Here is a 19,867-nt window from a genome sequence, read left to right as displayed (position 1 = left end):
ATCGCACTGCCAGCAAAACTCGTGACAGTCGAAATATGCAACAATCATCGCACCATGCCGGCTCGCAGTGAATCCAAATCGTCCGGTTGTTTGGAAACCGATGTCTACCAACACGTTCGCACTGATGCCGCAACTCACACCAAACACATCATAAACGAGGAAGCAGAAACAAACGAACACGAACCGAACAGTGCCGCTCGGCTTCCATCTTGCTTCGCTCGCGCGCGTTCAGTCTTCTAGTGAACGCCGTTCGGTTTGGATGTGATTTCGTCTCTCGACCTGCCATCTTTTTTTTTCGGTTGACCCCCTGTCGCGTCTCGCGGAATAGTGCTTCTGACTGCTATGGATAATTGTGATTGGAAATTCGTCTATTGATTGATTGCCAGTGACGGAGCTTGATGTACGTGTTCATTGTGGAGATAATCATACCGCAAGATTGTTGATTATGCTGATTCTGGGGTGCATTTGGAGTGAATTTTGAGATAAATCGAAGCAAATGTTTATGTTTTTGCCTGCTCGCAGCAGCCTTTGAATGTGTATGAAAGAGAAGCAAGTGATTGGGAAAAGGTACAACGAACGTGCGGTGGAAAGAGATCAGTGAATAACGAACCCGGATCGGCAGGTTCGTTTCGTGTTGTGCTGCAAGAAGTGTCAAATCTGCTTCGAGCCAACTTGTTTGGATGCGATGATTTTTTTACTGGCAGAGGCCGGTGTTTATATTTTGATCATGAATGTTTGATAACACGGTGTTCGGCTCCCTAGAAAAAAGGGGATTGCTATCAGTTGAGCAAAAATCAGCTGACATCTTATGTAGTGAAAAGTGTGAATGAAAAAAATATTGAATCGTACGGAAGTGAGGCAAAAAGAAAAGAGTTGAACCAGACCAGTGTAGGAAAAGTAATTCTCGAAGCAGCCTGTCAAAATGACGAATTTATGTGTTTACATTGGATTATTCCTGGTGCTGGCGGCCGGCGGCAGTGCACATCTGAATCTATATCTGAACCAGCTCGAAGTCATGCGATTACTAGGTATGTTACTAGTAGAACACACCGCAATTGGATTGGGAAATGCAATCTCAGTCAACTCCCAGGATAGTTTATTCGTAACCATGGCGGAGATCGACTGAAATGAGCAGTTGCAAGACTTGGATAGTGGGGGTAGCGGCAAACCGAATCGTCTCCATTCTCGTGCGAGGATTGTTGTTTGTTTTCGTTACGCGGGCGATGTACGTAACCTTTCTTCCAATCGCAGCGTTTGTTATAGAGAGAACTTGTCGCTGGTTATTTATAGAATTGTGGTGTATAAATCAGTGGAGAATGCAGAACTTAATGGGTTTAGTCCACCTGAAACAATATTCCGTTAATTCCATGTGATATATGTGAGTGAAGATCCAGACAATGTTTCCTATGAGGTCATGCAAATGTAAATAGTTACAACTGATGTTACAGATGATGATTTTTCAAGCCGCAGCTAAGCTATAAAACGAAGTCGAGCAAATCGGCTTTGAATGAATTATGTACCTTGGAGTGATTAAATAGGTTGCACAATGAGGTGCTGTTGGATTATTGGTGTGCCCCGTAACACATGCGACTCAACATAGAGCGAAGTGCTTGAATTGAATGTTTCCGAAGTTCCGATGAAACTGTTACTACCCAACAAACTTTAGAAGTTTTGAAAATCGATAGCAAAAATAAAAATTTCGAAAATGCCTCATTAGTACCACTCAACTCTGTCAAATAGTTCAAACGTGTTCACTGTTCACGTGATCACTGCTCATCATTTTGTGTTCCTAATATTAATTGAATAATGTTAAAACCATAATGATTGGTTCAATTCGTTCACTTCGGTGGCTAGAAGGCGATGTTATTTAAGCAGAGCGTAAAGTTGATGCCCACCATAGCTTCTGCATATCTGTGCCGTTTTGTTCGTCATATTCAAATATAGCAACGCAAACAACTCTATCCGGATACGCTCCAAATCTGACGATGATAATGAAGTAGCAATATTTCTTCGAATACCATCAGAAAAATATTTTCGGATCGCAGTGTGTGGGCAAAAATTTGTTGTAATCGATTCAACTCAAACAAACCAGTGTGGCTGATAATTTAGAAAATGAAAATGTTGAACAAAACCCTATTTAACCCACCTAGCGGTGATGGTGCCTTTCTAAAGCATTTAAAACATATATGTATTTTGGCTACAACTTTGGAGCCAACAGTCCGATCTTGCCTAAATATTTTCAATAGGAAACATTGGAACAGGATTCCCCGTCGAATGCTACTTGTTACGAGCAAATAGATTAACGATAAGTGCCTAAAAATGAGTGATTTTTTTTACGACATACATACACACAAACAGGCATCATCTCAATTCGTCAAGCTGAGTTCCTCCGGGCCTCTTATGAGAAGTTCATTTTTGGAGATAATATATAGCCTATTCGTTATACCTCGATGTTCGAGAAAGGCTAAAAGAGTTCGTGAATAGTATGGTTGCAACATGTGAATAGTATGGTTGCAACATCGAGCAGAATAAGGAAAACTCAAACAAAAACTTTCAAGTACGACTAACGTTTGAGAGGCCACAACAATTAGAACTTGACTAAAAAGTTTGATATGTATGTACCTGAAGCGTAACAGGTCCATAAGGATGAAATCGGAAAAGAAATAACAAACAAAATAAAATGAATCACTTGAGACCATCAGAACCCCTCCTTTACTAGAAGTAAACCTGAAGTAAACTTCCTTTGGTAATAATGATGAGTAGATCATTCCACTTCTTACCATAACATATCGACAGATTGAAGGTCTACTTTGCATCCATTTCGATGTGGGTTCCTCTCTGAAATCTGTCGTTTCATGTGGAAAAGGTTTTCTGTGGAACGTATTTACAAGAATGAGACCGTCGAATTCAGGTCAACGCCGTAGCCGGCGGGAGAAAACTGCTTTCTTAAGTTCGAAGTATGGTTCGGATGGAGATTGTTACACACCAAGAATGCTTCAGAATGGAAGAGGTGACAAAAGCAGGTAATAATCAACCTTTTCCAATGCAGCAAACGGATGCAGGAATTGGTCGCCTCGGGATTAGACGAGAAAGGATAGGAAAAGAAAAAATTGCCTTTGTCACGATATCGAAGTATCTTTTCGAGGAAGGAGGAAATGTGGTGAAAGGTCCATAAGCACAAATAAAAAGAGGCTTAAATCAAAACATTTTTTGTTAATGAAAACATTGGATGGATTTTCCTTTTGGCACTCTTTTCTGTTCACGGCACTCTCCGAAAGTTTAATAGATTAGAAGTTTAGGCTGTTTTGATGCGGTCAATTGATTTGAGAAGCGTAAATAAGGCGAGAAGGGCTTTGTTTTTTATTCGTCAAGGTGTGTCGAATAGTGACCTGTTCGTTTCAAAACACTAGCATACAGTTAGTTGCGATGGTGATGAATGAGTCCCATGTAACTTAATGATTTTGAATGGAACCAATAATAAAACGAAATATTATTTTTGATTCCGCACTAAATAATACAAAAACAAACTTACTAACAAAAATTACCGTATAAAGATGGACCTATAATGTCTCCACTCCACTGGCATTTAAATACCAATCCCATAACACCTCCACCACATTGCTCCACTTTCTGACACATTGCCCATAAATATATCAATCATAGCCAATTCATTTGAGATGCAGCATAATTTCCCCCCATTCGCTCGTTCGTTTGATCCGTTGATGCTTCATCTTTATGGCCCATCGCCGTCCCATCGCGTTTGCAGCAAACCAAAGAGCATATCCATCCGTGGGATCCGTGTGGAGTTATGACTTCAAACCGAACGACTAGGGCCGTCTCACACTGCACACCAACAACGTGTCGGACGAGTGGGGAATTGATGTTTTTTTGAATTTTTATCAAGTAGAAGATGGACGCGCGGTTTCGGTTTGATATGTTTATGACTTGCACTGTCAAATGGATCATTCTACACGGTAATGAAAGAGATGGTAGATTCGGATCTAGGGCGTTAAATGATTAGGTGATTATGATGAATTTTTGCTGCTGCACCAAAATAACCGTCAAATTCTATGATTTTTTTTTCAGAAATTTAGGCTGTACCGTTGACGAAAATTATAAAGACTTTCTAAGGATTTTTTTAACGATTTTAAATACAGATATCCGATTTTATCACCCCCCTGGTGAATTTTGGGGTGATAAAACAAAAAAAGGGTATGTGACAAAATTGGAAAAAAAATATTTTCAATTTTTTGAATCATTTCTCAAATATAAATCATTTTATGCCTTGGAAAGGCAAAATTCGTGAACGGTACCCGTTATTTCCTGTCGAAATTGCTTACAGAATATTTCTCAGGTACTCAGAAGTCGTTCGTAATAAACTACAGGCGGTGAGAGTTATTTCATGAAAATACATTTTGTTTGTGGTATTATTTACGAAAATAAAAAGAATGACAAAATTTTTGGGATGACAAAATCGGGTCGGAAACGTGATAAAATCGGGGGTAGACAAAATCGGGGAGTAGATCAAATCGGGTCAACACTGTAATAAGATTCAGATATATCAGGCAATACATTTTTAAACTTTATTAGAGTGATATTTAAGTTGTTTACAAAGTTCATCCCTTGCAGGCAATACAGGATATTTGACTAACTGGTTAAATTTTCTATATATCTATATTAGGGTACCAATAAAAATGATATTTTCGAATTAAAAAACGACATTGCTCACAAGTTTCATTACCCCAAAATATGACCCCATGCAAAATTTGAACTCAATCGGACATGATTGAAAGGTGCCTATAATTCATCAAAGTTTTTAAATTTTTACCCATGAAAATTTTTCCATGATACAAAATAATTTAAAAATGCATGAAACATCGAGTTCTGATGTTATTTCGAAACAATTTTTTTAAATGATGAAAAAAAAATTCATCGAATTTTAATACCGGACGATTCGCAAACGTTTTCGTAGCCAAAAATATTCCCCTATGCAAAATTTGAGATAAATCGGACATGATTTAGGGTTGCTCAAAATTAATCAAAACTTTTTGACGTAAACTACCTCTAAGGGGAAGACTCGGATACAGAATGTGAAATGAAAATTTCAAAATTGGGGACCGTCACGAAATCTTGTTAGATTTGTAACATTAATAGGTCCTTTATCTTTCAATGGATTTTAAAGATTTATATATCAATCGATTCGCAAACTCTCCACCAATTTGCCAGTAGTATTGATTATAAACGCTAAACTATTGAAAATTTAAGTTTTTTTATGCATCCCCTATACAGCGCGTTCTAATGCTTGGTAATTGCCTACTTTTAGGGTATTATCAATTATTGAACTGGGGTATATAAATGGGGTGGCCCAGCTGCTAGACAGTGGGGTCCCTACTCCCTCGCAGAGTGGGAGATGCTGCTAAAGCGGGATAGTAGTGTCGGTGGGATGGTTCCTTCTCTTCTATATAGAGCGGAATATGTAATTGGTTCAGTGTGCTATATTTGGTTCTACGTAGTTTACGCCGAGCGGTCATGTCTTGTATACAACCCTAAATTTTTTTTCTCACGGGGGGGGGGGAATAATGTTTTTGTTTTTTAAAGCCAAAGGACTCAAAATGCATGAAACTTTTAGAATTATTTTTTTGAAAAAAAAATCAACTGTTTTGGGACTTCGAAAAAAAATCTTATGACGAAAACAATTTTTCATCGAATTTAAAAACCGGACGTTACGCAAACATTTCCTCAGCCCTAAAATATGCCCCTATGCAAAATTTGAGCTCCATCGGACATGGCCCCTAAACCAAAATCTTGCTATCAAAATTTTGAATGTTTTGTAACTTTCAAAACTTTTGAAATCAGTTATTATTCTGTAGATCTCTCCAATTTTATGGTAACCCAAAATTTTAAATTCAATTGCCCTATTACCAATCACTTGATTAATTTGTTTTCCTTTCCATATAGCTATCAACGCTTCTGTTGTTATTTGCACACTTTGTTTGTTTCTCAGTTCTCAAATGAAACAGGAACTTACGAAGAACTTCACCATACGACGGCAAATTAGATGACTTGGGAAACAATGGCAAATATTCCCCAACAAACAGAATATCCTCCAATTTATGAAAAATAATAATAATAAACAGTGTGACTGCTTTCACTTCTAAAGCTTAAATAAAAACTGGTAATGGGAAAACCTAAAATTGAAAAAAAAAAATTTTGATTAATTTTGAGCACGCCTAAATCATGTCCGATTTAGTTCAAATTTTGCATAGGGGGATATTTTTGGGTACGAAAACGTTTGCGTATCGTCCAGTATTAAAATTCGATGAAAAAAATTTTCATCATCTGAAAAAATTTCTCAAGTCCCAAAAATGTTCTAAGAGAAAAAATCGATTCTCTTCAAAAATTTGTTTTTTAATGACTTCAGATCTCGACGATTGATGAATTTTTAAGTCATTTGGCATCAAAAACAAAAATTCGAATTTCGACTTGGAAAATTTTGGGAAAATTTTCATGGGTAAAAATTTCATCACTGGTGAATTTTAGGCACCCCTAAATCATGTCCGATTGAGCTCAAATGTTGCATGGGGTCGTATTTAGTGTGAAAGTAGTTTAGTAGTGAAACTTGTGAGCAATGTCGTTTTTTGAAACTCCATGACATTTTTTTCCCATACATTCCATTGGCACCCTAATCTCTTCTCTTCTCTTCTCTTCTCTATATATATAAAAATGAATTTCTGTCTGTCTGAACCTCATAGACTCGAAAACTGCTGAACCGATCGGCGTGAAATTTTGTATGCAGAAGTTTTTTGGGCCGGGGAAGGTCCTTAAGATGGTTCGAGACCCCTCCCCGCTTTGGAAAGGGGGGCTCCCATACAAATGAAACATCAATTTCTTCATAACTCGAGAACTAATCAAGCAAATGTAACGAATCTTTGCATTAGGATGTATTTGAAGGCAAGAAATGTTACTGTGGTTGCCCGGGACTGTTGTTGTTAAAAACTTGCATTGTGAATTTGCATGGAACTTTTGAATTTCGACCATCTGAATATATAAAACAAAGTTGTAAAAAATTAGATATCTGAAGAATCGATTTGTTTTCTAGAAAAAAATGTGGACGCAAAAATATGTATCAGAAAATTTGATCAAAGACAAAGTTCGCCGGGTCAGCTAGTATTTCATAGAACATTCGTCGCATGCACTGTACATTTCATGCACTAAGATGAAGGAAATTTTAACGACGACGACGAGAAAAGTCACGTCATCAATTTGGTTTGTTTGTTTTGTTTTTATGTAAGGGCATGCCAGAAAACTTGCCCATTACCGCCGCACTTTCTGCATCCCGTTTAGTCTATTCTTGGTAAAAAAAAATATTTTGAGCTTTCTAGTGGAATGTCTTCACTTGTCATAAGACGAGTTTGTACAATCCCATTTAATTCCATCACTTAATTGTACCTTGACAGATACGTATTTCGACCTCAACGGTAAGGTCGTCTTCAGTGTCTCGTACTTGACTCGACTTAAATGGGATTGTACACACTATTCTTGGTGGCGCGGCCGGTGATTCGCCGTATGAAGTTTTGTGCAAGTACCCATTTGAGAACATTACAACAGCCGCGCAGTGAGAATCTGACATTATTATTTAATATTTTAGCTTGCCCTTTATAATATTCAATCTTACCTTAAATCTAGCAAATGCATCCTTTCAAAGAAGGGATTATATCTCCCCTTGCATTGAACCGAGCAAATGCTTGAATTGAAAGAAGGAGTCATATCCTCTCTGGCTTCTGCTGGGCAAATGCAACCTTTGAAAGAAAGAATCATTACTTTCTTTTCCTTAAGCCGGGCAAATGCCTGAATAAAAAAGAGAAATAATATCGTCTCTTGTGGCTTGTCGGGCCAATGCATCCTTCCCTTGCCTTCAACCAAGCAAATTCCGGAATTGAAAGAATGGCAATTGGAAAAAGGAGCCATTTCGTCTACCTGCCGTCTGCAGATGCATTTTTCGAAAGAATTAAACCGGGCAAATGCATTCTCTGAAAGAAGGGATCATATATCCCTTTGCATCAAACCGAGCAAACGCCTGAATTGAATAAAGGAACTACGTCGTTTTTCACCTTTAGCCGAGAAAATGCATCCTCTGAATGAAGAAAACTTATCTTCCTCTGCCTCTAACCGAGTAAATGCTTGAATTGAAAGAAGGAACCATGTCGTCTTCTGCCTTCTGCTGGACCTTCTGCCATCCTCTGAAAGAAGGAATCATATCTTCCCTCGCATTGAATAATGCATATATTGAGAATAGGAACCATACATATTCTCCCTTGTGTTTTGCTGCAAAAACATTTTTTGTTCTAAATTTTTTTTCGGGCTTGTCCCTCCAACTTACTCCAACTACTATGTACACTAATATTTACATTAATAATTTGATAACCTAGATTGGAACTAGTGCCCTAATTGGAGCCTGGTCTGAATGCAAGCAACGGACCCTAAACTTTTCTTACTCACCAAATCGTTCATGTAAGGTTTTTATCCCGGCCAGACGGTGGAGCTCGGATGTTCTTGTCCTGGGAGGGGTGTTGAGGATCATCCTCAGGAATTTGCTTTGGGCCCGTTGAAGTTTGAGGTGGTGGATTTTAGCGCAGCTCTCCCAGACCGGCATGCCGTATTCGATCACAGGGAGGATGATTTGCTTGTAGACAGCAAGCTTATTTTTCAGGGACAATAACGACCGACGGTTGATCAAGGGATACAGTAGTTTTAACAAAACGTTACACGTCAACCTGTTGCCTGAAAATAAACTTGCTGTCGAGGGTCAAGCCAAGGTAGTCGGCCTCATTGGCCCATTCCACAGTCGTGCCATTTAGGATGATTTCACAGTCCCCAGGCGGAACATGTTTAGGGGATTTAGAGCGGGGGCAGGGCTGGTAGCAAGTCACTTTTTAGTGACTTGGTCACTATTTTGAGCCTAGTCACTAAAAAGTCACTATTTGCATCCAAAAGTCACTAAAGTCACTATTTTTTGGAAAATGGTCACTAAAGTTACTATTTTCGCACCACCGTTTGTAAAAAAAAAGTTCAAAATAAAAATCATTTGTATCTACCATTATCATCAACCAAATCAAATGTAAATCTGTTAGCAAAATATATAAAGTTTGAAAAAATTCTCCAAGGCCGTCTTATGAAAGGCAGAGTGGGTTCGAACCATGGACTTCGGGATCGAGAGACACACAGACAGACCACTCAGCGAAGCTTGGACATACGTTTAGGCAGCGCCGTATATAAAGCGCAGGATTGTTACGACTACGAGGATTTCGCGATTTTCGCTATTTTCGCGGATTTGATGCGGATTTACATAACGGATTTAGTTTTGGGTAGAAGTTCAATAAATAAGGAGCGTAAGGTTTTGTTTTCGATAGCAAAATGTCGTTGAGAAGGGACTCCACATTTGAAGTCTATACCTACCCAATTGTTTGAATATTTCCAAGCCATTATTGAATGCATTATACTCTTGAGCACTTGTTTAATAAGCATTTTAAGGGTAAGAACTTCACTTGTTGTCATTTTTATCGTTTCTGAATATCCATTTTTTGTTACGTCAATTTTGACATAATTCCGAGATATTTCTTAGTTTATAATTGACTAACCCCTCTACGACGAATCACACAGCATGATATTGTCGGCGTAGCACCACATTAGAATTCGGACATCGGGACTTCCGAACCGAACTTTCTTCCGAAGTTTTATCTGTCAAACTAATTGATGCGTTGTTTAGCGCATCTTTAGGCGAATCCAGCGCACTACTTCCTAAGTTGGGAAAGTTGCCTGTATCTAGAGAAAAATCCACCTTCGTAATAAAAAGCTTCCTAACTTTGTTTCTCTTAGAGGAACTTTCACTGTAATTTCTGTAGCGACCGCATAAATCTTTATGTAAAATTCCGTAAAAATTCCGCCTTGAATTTGGGGAATAATTTTCGGAAGGTTTTTCTTAGGAATTCACCAAACAATATCTGAAGGAATTCTCAAAAAGATTTCTACCGGAATTCATGAAATAATCCGCTTGTATTTGAATGAGATTTTTTTCAGGGATTCGCGGAGAAGTTTTTATAGTAATTGACGAGAAGTTTCCTTGGAAATTCCTGAAAGACAGCAGGAATGTCTACAAAATATTCTGCCTTGAATTTATGGTATGAAAGAATTTCCGGAATTTTTTGTGCTGACATTCGCCATCGGATTTCTGTTGGAATTTCCATTTGAACTCCTGGAGATAGATTTAATAAGGATTGAAGTATTTTCTGCACAATTTCTGAAAAATCCTAGAAATTTTCACAAGTTTTTCCACAGAAAATCAACTTCCGCTGAAATTTCTGAAAAAATTTCAGAGTTTTCCAAAGCAATTTCTACATCAAATTCAAGATTTTGGATCACATTTTACGAAACTTGAAACTTAGGAAACTTAGGTTCGGTAAAATTCATGTTATATATGAGTTATTGTTTTTAATGAAACCGAGATCAGGGTCTCAAAAAAACAAATGGCAAATGGACTCTATTTGTATTTAAATTTGTTTAAATTAAAAATGTTATTTTTCATTAATAAAAATCGTATTTTAAAAATGTCATCATAATTTTGGATTCTTTAATTTTTTTTTAACAATTTTTCCTTATAAAGATTCATAAGCTTTGTGATTCCAAATAATTCTCTGTTTAGTAATTGATTAGATCATTTTATTTCTTTTTTGCCGAAAAACTGTGTAAATTTTTCAACGTGCCAAAACGAATGTTCACTCGTCTAACTACATAAAAATTAGCTAAAACCCAATCAGACCGCATCGTGCTTTCGTGCTGTGCGGTTCTTTCTCTCTTTGCGGAAGGAAGTTTTTAATACTACCCGAAGCTATTTTAATTTCAACGGTGCTTCTTAGCGCTATTTGTACCCACTGATCCCGTTACGATCTTTGCAAGGACCCGTGCCTTCGTTTTACGTTGGACCCGTTTGCGGAAGTAAAATTCCGACAAGCGGTGGTAATCCTGCAGGGACACCGTTCTGGGAAAAAACCTCTTAGAAGGTCACGTCTCCACGCTCAGCAATGAGTATTAACAAAAACAAGAGGAAGGGGGAGTCTCTGAATTCTCCACTTCCTTCAAAGAAACAAGGTTTCAAGACCGTCCTGCCCAAGCGCGGAAAAAAATAGAAGGAAGCTGGAGAATTCAGATATTCCTTCTAACTCTAATATCGGAAATAATTTTTCTCCAATCGAACTGAGCAATCAGTTCGATTTGATTAATGATGATATTGAGCAAATCGAATCTACCTCTAGCCCAGGTGATTCGATTCATGCGAAAAGCAAAGGATTCCGCCAATTGTGGTATCTGTTGCCGAGTTTTCTGGCTTCCGGAATGAGATTTTGAGTAACCTTCAGGGGATCAAGGTTTCATTTCAGATTGCTAGGAAGGGTGACTGCCGCGTTTTGCCGGGATCCTTTGACGATCGCAAACGTCTTCTTCACTATTTAACTGAGAAGCGCCATAAATTCTTCACATACGACGACAAAACTGAGCGATTGTTCAAAGTCGTCTTGAAGGTCTCCCCAGTGATGACAAATCACTGGATGAGATTAAGATTGAAATTTCTCAATTACTTGGATTTTCACCAGTCCAAGTAATTAAGATGAAAAAGAAATCTCACTCTGGTACTTCCCAGAGGGCATTTCTCAAGAATTTTATTTAGTTCATTTTAACAAAAGTGAACTAAATAATATGAAAAAGTTGGAAAAGGCCTGTATTATGTCCCATGTCCGTGTTACATGGGAACATTTCCGCAGGCCTGGGGGAAATTCCAAACCCTACCCAGTGCCGTAAGTGCCAAAAGTGGGGTCATGGAACCAAACATTGTCACATGGATGCTAAATGCATGATTTGTGGTGGAACCTCTCACGCCAAGGACGTATGTCCTGTGAGAGAAGATTCCAATAAATTTAAGTGCGCAAACTGTGGGGGCAATCATAAATCCAATTTCTGGGAATGCCCTTCACGCAAAAAAGTTTTGAATTCCCGTGCAAAATTGATGACGGGAAATTCCAATATCCCAGATTCGACGGGTAGAAATTTTTCAAACGCTCAAATTTCGAAACCGGTTACCGGTCGAGCAATTCATACCCACCACAATTCACAAACAAATTTTGCCGCTCGTCAACGGGTAGCAAGCACTTCAGTAAATTCCAATTTTTCCAATGTACCTACGTATGCAAACATCGTTGCTGGTAGACAAAATTTCTCTTCTCAAAATGAGGTTTATACCCATGTCCCAACGGAAAATAACGGCCATGTTGCCGATTCAGGTAGCATGACAGCCTCCGATTTTGATTTTTAACTGAACAATTGCATCACATGATTGATGCAATGTTCAAAGCAAATACCATTCCTGAAGCTATTCAGGTTGGTATAAAATACACACAAAAATTGTTATCGGACTCCGTTTCAATGGATCCAAATAATTGTGTGAAAGTTCTAAATTGGAATGCCCGCTCTCTAAAGGGTAAGGAAGATGAATTATTCAACTTCCTTTCAGTTCATAATGTGCATATTGCCATTATAACTGAAACGTATTTAAAACCAGGACTCTCCATTAAAAGAGATCAAACTATTTTATCTACAGAAATGATCGTCTTGACAGCGCCTGTGGGGTCGCCATTGTCATTAATAGACGTATCAAACATAAATTATTTTCTTCGTTTGAAACCAAAGTTTTTGAAACCTTGGGAGTTTCTGTTGAAACAAATTTTGGACAATTTTCCTTCATTGCGGCCTACTTGCCTTTTCAATGCAATGGGCAGCAAAGAATTTGTTGAAAGCTGATCTTCAAATTCTGACTCGCAACAAATCAAAATTCTTCATAATTGGTGACTTCAATGCTAAACACCGTTCATGGAATAATGCTCAAAGCAATTCCAATGGTAAAATTTTATTTGAAGATTGTTCTGCGGGATATTATACTATTCAATATCCCAATGGACCAACTTGTTTTCTTCCAGTCAAAATCCTTCTACAATTGATTTAGTTTTAACGGATTCAAGTCAGCTGTGTGGCCAATTGGTAACTCATGCTGACTTTGACTCTGATCACCTTCCTGTGACGTTTGAAATCTCACAAGAAGTTGATGATAATCCAATCAGCTCTACTTTTAATTATCATAGAGCTGATTGGGATTTATATAAACATATATCGATAGGAATTTTGATGTTGATATTCCTCTCGATACCAAAGTGATATTGACAATGCGCTCGTATCTTTGACAAATTTAATTGTCGAAGCCAGAGGCATTGCAATTCCGAAATGTGAAGTTAAATTCAACTCCATTATTATTGACGACGATCTTCAGCTACTGATCCGTCTTAAAAATGTGAGAAGAAGGCAATACCAAAGAACTCGCGATCCCGCGTTGAAATTTATTTGGCGAGATTTGCAAAATGAAATTAAAAAACGTTTCACTATTCTGAGAAATACCAACTTTGAGAATAATGTCTCGAAGTTGGATCCCAGTTCGAAATCCTTTTGGAAATTAACAAAAATTCTTAAAAAACCTCAAAAGCCAATTCCAGCGCTTAAAGAGGGAAATAAAATTTTATTAACAAATGGCGAAAAGGCTCAAAACTTTCTCAGCAGTTCGAGAGTGCCCATAATTTTAGTCTAGGTCTTACTAGTCCAATTGAGGATCAGGTTACACGGTGCTTCGAAGACATTCTCAATCAAGAGAATGTTTTAGACCCTTCGTTGGGAACTAATTTGGATGAAGATCTATTACTAGCAAATTTAAAAATATGAAAGCCCCGAGTTATGATGGTATGTTCTACATACTTATCAAAAAACTTCCCGAGAGCTCTTTATCCTTTTTGGTTAATTTATTTAACAAATGTTTTCAATTGGCATACTTTCCAGATAAATGGAAAAACGCCAAAGTTGTTCCAATTTTGAAGCCGGACAAAAATCCAGCTGAGGCTTCTAGTTATCGCCCAATCAGTTTGCTTTCTTCAATAAGCAAACTGTTTGAAAAGATTATTTTAAATAGAATGATGGTTCATATTAATGACAATTCTATTTTGCTGATGAGCAATTTGGTTTTCGCCATGGGCATTCAACCACTCATCAGTTATTAAGAGTTACGAACTTAATTCGGCTCAACAAATCTGAAGGATATTCGACTGGAGTTGCTCTTCTTGATATAGAGAAAGCATTTGACAGTGTTTGGCATGAAGGTTTGATTGTAAAATTGGTGAATTTTAATTTTCCTCTGTACATCATTAAACTGATCCAAAATTATTTATCAGATCGCTCGCTGCAGGTAAACTATCAGAATACTAAATCTGATAGATTACCTGTAAGGGCTGATGTCCCCCAAGGCAGCATACTGGGGCCCATATTGTATAACATTTTTACTTCTGACTTACCTGATTTACCACCAGAGTGTCAAAAATCTTTTGTTTGCAGATGACACGGGCCTCTCAGCCAAAGGGCGAAGCCTTCATTGTCATTTGTAGTAGATTGCAAAAAAGTTTGGATATTTTCTCCACTTACTTGCAAAATGGAAATTTTCCTGAATGCTTCCCAAAACTCAGCTTATAATTTTCCCACATAAGCCGAGAGCTTCTTATTTGAAACCTTCTAGCAGACATATTGTCACTATGAATGGGGTTCCAATTAATTGGTCTAGCGAAGCTAAATATTTAGGACTTCTGCTAGATCAAAAATTAACTTTTAAAAATCACATTGAAGGCCTTCAAGCCAAATGTAACAAATATATTAAGTGCCTATATCCACTTATAAACAGAAAATCAAAACTTTGTCTTAAGAACAAACTATTGATTTACAAACAAATTTTTAGACCTGCCATGTTGTATGCTGTGCCAATATGGGCTAGTTGCTGCAATACCAGAAAGAAGGCACTCCAGAGGATTCAAAATAAAATTTTGAAAATGATTCTGACGTTGCTTCTGTGGTATAGTACCAATGAAGTTCATAGAATTTCTAATATTGAGACATTGCAACAAATGTCCAACAAAATAATTTCCAATTTTAGATAAAAAATCGTTGCAATCTTCTATTGCAACGATTAACTCCTTGTACCCTTAGTATAAAAATAGGTTAAGTTTAGTTTAAGTTGAAAACATTGTAATTCCTACATGGTTCAATTCAACCAGAGGAAAAATTCTAACTGCCAGAGGCAATTGAAATGTATTAATAATAACTAAAAGCGTAACATAGCAAATAAGGATGATAGTGTTAAGAAACACGGAACACCTAGTCTAAGAGATGAATGCATGTATTAGATAATTAGCAAATAAAATTAGTTAAAAAAAAAAAAAAAAAAAAAAAAAAAAAAAAAGCTAAAACCCAATCTAAAACATCGTTCTAGCACTTTTTCATACTGTCTTGCAGCTGAATCATCTATATATGGTAAAACTTTTGGGAATATATTTTGACGAGACAATATTTTTTGATCGATAGTAAAAGACAGCGCAAAATTTGTTATACTTCATTCTGCCTTTCCCATACACGAACTGCAGTTTCACGAAAAACTTCGAGCTCATGTTAAACTTTATTACCACAATGCTGTTGAACTTGCTTCAAAATCGTTGTTGAAATTATAAGCATGGTTTAGTGTAACAACTTGTAACACGTTACCTGCTCCTGTGTGTTACGGAATAAGGTTTACCATGCAGGCTAGCAATATGCCTCTGGATGTCCCAACGAATACCTTCCTTAATATCCAACTCTGTGGTATTTATGATGGTGTCGCCAAGTCGGTTGTCCCCTGCTAAGTTCCATTCTCTCCTTAGTTATGATGAAGATGCACACGGCCAGCAGTAGTAAACCTCATGATATTGTAATTTTTGTCTTCTCTTGATTTCTGATAGCATTCTAATAAGGATTTAAAAGAAACATGATATCCCTAGTTTCCGATCTACTACGAGTTACACATTAACAATACGAATGCAACTCAGCTCACTACCCGGTTAATACTTCATACAAAAGTCACTATTTGGTCACTTTTTCTGCTTCTGAAAGTCACTATTTGGTCACGGTTTTCGTCATCGTTGGTCACTAAGTCACTATTTTGAACGGCATTTATCGCTACCAGCCCTGCGGGGGAAAATGATGACCTGGGTCTTCGCCGCGTTGATACAAATCTTCCAGCTGGTGAGGTACTCTGTCAGGTGATCCAGGCCTCGTTGGAGTTTTGCCACTAGCGCTCTGATCACTCTTCCGTTGTAGACGATGGAGGTGTCATCCGCGAACAGCGACAGAATGCCGCCTTCTGGAGGTTCTGGCATATTGGAGGTCAACAGATTGAAAAGCAGGGGCCCGAGGATACTGCCCTGGGGGACGCCTGCAACGATGTTGTGCGCATTGGAACTCGCTCGGCTGATTGAGACCTGGAATGTCCTTGCCGGCAGGTAATTGTTGATGATTTTCCTCAGGTAGCTGGGAAGATTGTAGCGCTGTGGGCTCATTCACAAATTACATAACGCAAAAAAACACAGATTTGAACCCCCACCCACCCCTCTGTGACTTGTTTGTAACATTTACTTTATACCCATCCATCCCCATCTGTGACGCATAACGTTTTACTAAAATTTCACAAAAATGGTAAATTGGTATTTTTAGTGAACACTCCTTAATTTCTTTCATAGTACATAATAACACTGTCAAATTTAAATTAAATTTGAAATTTCGTTTTTATATTATTTTATTATCATAAATGCGTAGCGTAGGCCATCATGTCATACATTGTCCAATGCCTTCTCGACATCGAGTGTGGCCATGGCGGATGTTTTTGAGTCAAACTTATTCTCGATCAAGATGTTGAGATTTTCGGCAGACTCAAGTAACCGGTGATGAATAGCTTTTTCGAAAAGCTTGGATAACCCTGAGAGAAGGCTGATGGGACGATAACTTCTGGGGGAGGATCCTTGCTTCGCAAGGCGATTGTCACTCCTCCCCTCTGGAGTTCGATCGAATCTCACCAGCCTAAAACCCGGAATTGTTGCATTTACCTCGGGTTTCAGGTGGGTTTCGGTGATGAAAACCGTGTAAATCTCCTTCCCCTGAAAAAAAACGCTGAGTTCGACGATTTCGCTCTTGAGCGAGCAAACGTACCAATTTGCCAGACCCAACCTAGTAGCCATTTTCAATGACGAAAAGTCCCAGAGTGTAGATCTGGTCGAACCAGCAGCTTCGAAGCCGAGTAGCAAGTTGGCTGAATATTGGAGCCAGCTGCTCCGGGGTGTAGAGCGGAAAGGAATCCTCCGGGGGTAGAGGATGCTCATCTTGATGTCGGCGGAATCCAGGAGGAAGGAGCGGTACCATTCGCTGGAGGATGGAGCCGGCGGTGCTGGAGTTTGAACCGACGCAGCTGCTGCTGCCATTCGCTTGTAACGGTGGGAAGACTGGAATCGCTCGACGGGGAGCCGCGATGGTCGAATATTTCACCTCATTGACTACAGGAGCACGGTTCTTCTTCGGAAGGTTTCTGGGGGAAGCCTTCTTCCGGATTCCCAGGAACTAAGCTCGCTTTGGGCAGCCCTTTGTGGTAACTCGATGTTTGTCGCCACAGTTGGCGCACTTGGGATCGGCCACCTCCATCTTGTCGCACTCGTCAGTTGGGTGGGGTTCGCCACACTTGTTGCAGAGCGGCTTCATGTGGCAGTTTATGGTTCCGTGCCCGAAGTTGAAGCAGTTGGTGCACTGCGTAACATCGCGGAGCACTGGTCGATATCGCTCCCAGTCAACGATGGTATGGTTGATTATCTCAACCAGCTTCAGATTCTTGAAGATGGTGGAGCCATGCTCCAGGCGGACCAGATAAAGCTGATCGCGATACCTTCTCGTCTTGTCGTGACGAGCAATGGCTTGAGTTTGCTGCCTTCCATCTCCTGGATGAGCTCATTTTCCTCCATGTCATGGAACCCTCGCAGAAAAGCCTTGAGCGGCTTCGTGCCAGGGAGGTCATGAGTGTAAAACTCATATCTGTGGACCTCGAGGAACTCCACGACTGACTTGTGACTTGTGGTTCTTTGATCAATGTCGCTTGGAAGGCACCCATCCATGAAGGGAATTTGTGCTTTTTTTTCAAAATCAAAATTTCTCAATTATTTTAATGGATATATGTAAAGAACAATGTAGATAAAATAATCGTATTCCTTCAGTTCACACAGAAAGTAGCAATATACACATTACAATGATAAATAAGATATCGCAAACTTTCATGCCCTGTCACGGAAGAAAAATGGGTGAAATTTGTGTAGCATGCCTTTCAACATTCATGTTTCTATCGATAATGAGATGGGCAGATATGTAAATATCGAGTGATATCTCTCATTGAAATTGAGAAATTCCAGTTCTGACTATCACCTCTATTGTGGTCTTTAATCGTTGATGATCTTCTCAAACAACCGGAGGCTCGAGGCTTCAAGAATCTTGGAGCTAGGCTTGACATTAAGCTGAAGTGAAACTTACATCTTGAAGAAGCACCTAACAAATCTACAAATGTTTTATGGATAAGTAAGGCGATGTTCAGTAAAAATGAGGGTTGAACTAAAAATGATTCAATGGATGTATACGGTGATTGTGAAACCCAGAACCTCATATACTGCATTATTATGGATGCCAAAAATCAATGGGAGGGTAATGCAGAAGAAATTTGTTCATTTAGAAGCATGCAAGAGTGCTTTGAAGATAAGAAGAGACTCAAACCTCCTAAGAGCATCTTCGTATTCTAAACAAAATAAGCATCCACTCACTGATCACAAACAATGATGAATGGATGAGGAAAAGATACAACTTTTATCAATCGATGGAGCAAATCTTCGTTCAGGATCAAATGTATTTCACACCTATTGTTCTAAGCTGAATAATCAAGCTGGAGACTAGAGTAGGAGTGACTGACCCAGGGATTATTTATTAATTCTCTTTTGGTTGATCCCAGAAAATTGCAATAGATTTCTTGGCTAAATACTAGATTATTTAAAAAAATGCCTTTTAAAAATCAAATACTACGAGCTGACATTCCTAATTTACATCGAAACACATGCTAGTTAAATATTTGGTTATCAATAATCCTTTTTTTGGCGCGCCCTTTAGACCTTGTCCACTTTCTCAAATTTTTATTCAACATTCTTCATCGTTCCCAACATGGCAATCCCAACTACACACTTGACAGTAACCCGTAACTCGACACCCTTTCCAAGTATGTAACAACAGCAAAAAAAAACTGTGTTATGAATTAATCGTCGTCTCAAGTGGCGCACAAATTCTGATAATTTTCTTCATCACTGACTGACTGACGGGTGCGGTGTCAATAGTGGCACTGGCTTGTTATAACCGACGATGATGACGACAGTTTGGCTGGTTTCAAGTGGCGACAGCAAACGCCGATCCGAACGCCTGAACTGGATCAACGACCGATGTTTGTTTTACCGCTACTTGTTTGTCTGGGCTACTTTCTCCAAAAAGCTATTCTTGTTTACATTCGTACATCTGTGAAATTTTCTTCTATAGTTCTCCATGATAGACGTATTTCAAGCTATGATCATTATTATATCAGTTTTGTTGTTTCAATTTTGCCCAATGCATTTGCTAGCAGAAGTGATATAAATTGTTTGATAGGTAAAGAGTAGTGCATCGTATATCACGTAAGTTTTCATTGGAAAAATTGTATTGAAACTTTGCCCTTTTGAATTTTTTTTATAATATTATTTTACAACAGAGAAATTCTTTTTATTTTATAATAAAATTTAATTAAGTTTGAAGGATATCATCATTCCGATTCGTAGCTTGACTATGAAATAGACAATAATTTTGCCAACATGTGCTTCGTTTC

The 19,867-nt window shown here is 38.4% G+C and overlaps 1 protein-coding gene across 1 annotated transcript in view; it reads left to right on the top strand.

Moving 5' to 3' along the window:
* Window positions 1-232: 232 nt before the first annotated feature.
* The window catches only part of LOC134212960 (tyrosine-protein kinase Dnt), a 144,307-nt gene continuing 124,672 nt past the window's right edge, over window positions 233-19,867 (top strand). The window contains exon 1 of the mRNA XM_062691356.1: window positions 233-1,028. Coding sequence (XP_062547340.1) covers window positions 923-1,028 — 106 coding nt within the window. The 5' untranslated portion in view covers window positions 233-922. The remainder of the gene's footprint in view (window positions 1,029-19,867) is intronic.

This window comes from Armigeres subalbatus, chromosome 2, assembly GCF_024139115.2.
Source record: "Armigeres subalbatus isolate Guangzhou_Male chromosome 2, GZ_Asu_2, whole genome shotgun sequence".
In the NCBI taxonomy this organism is placed as follows: Eukaryota; Metazoa; Arthropoda; class Insecta; order Diptera; family Culicidae; genus Armigeres; species Armigeres subalbatus.
The sequence above is the reverse complement of the archived record's forward strand: the minus strand, read 5'-3'. Positions and strand labels throughout refer to the sequence as shown.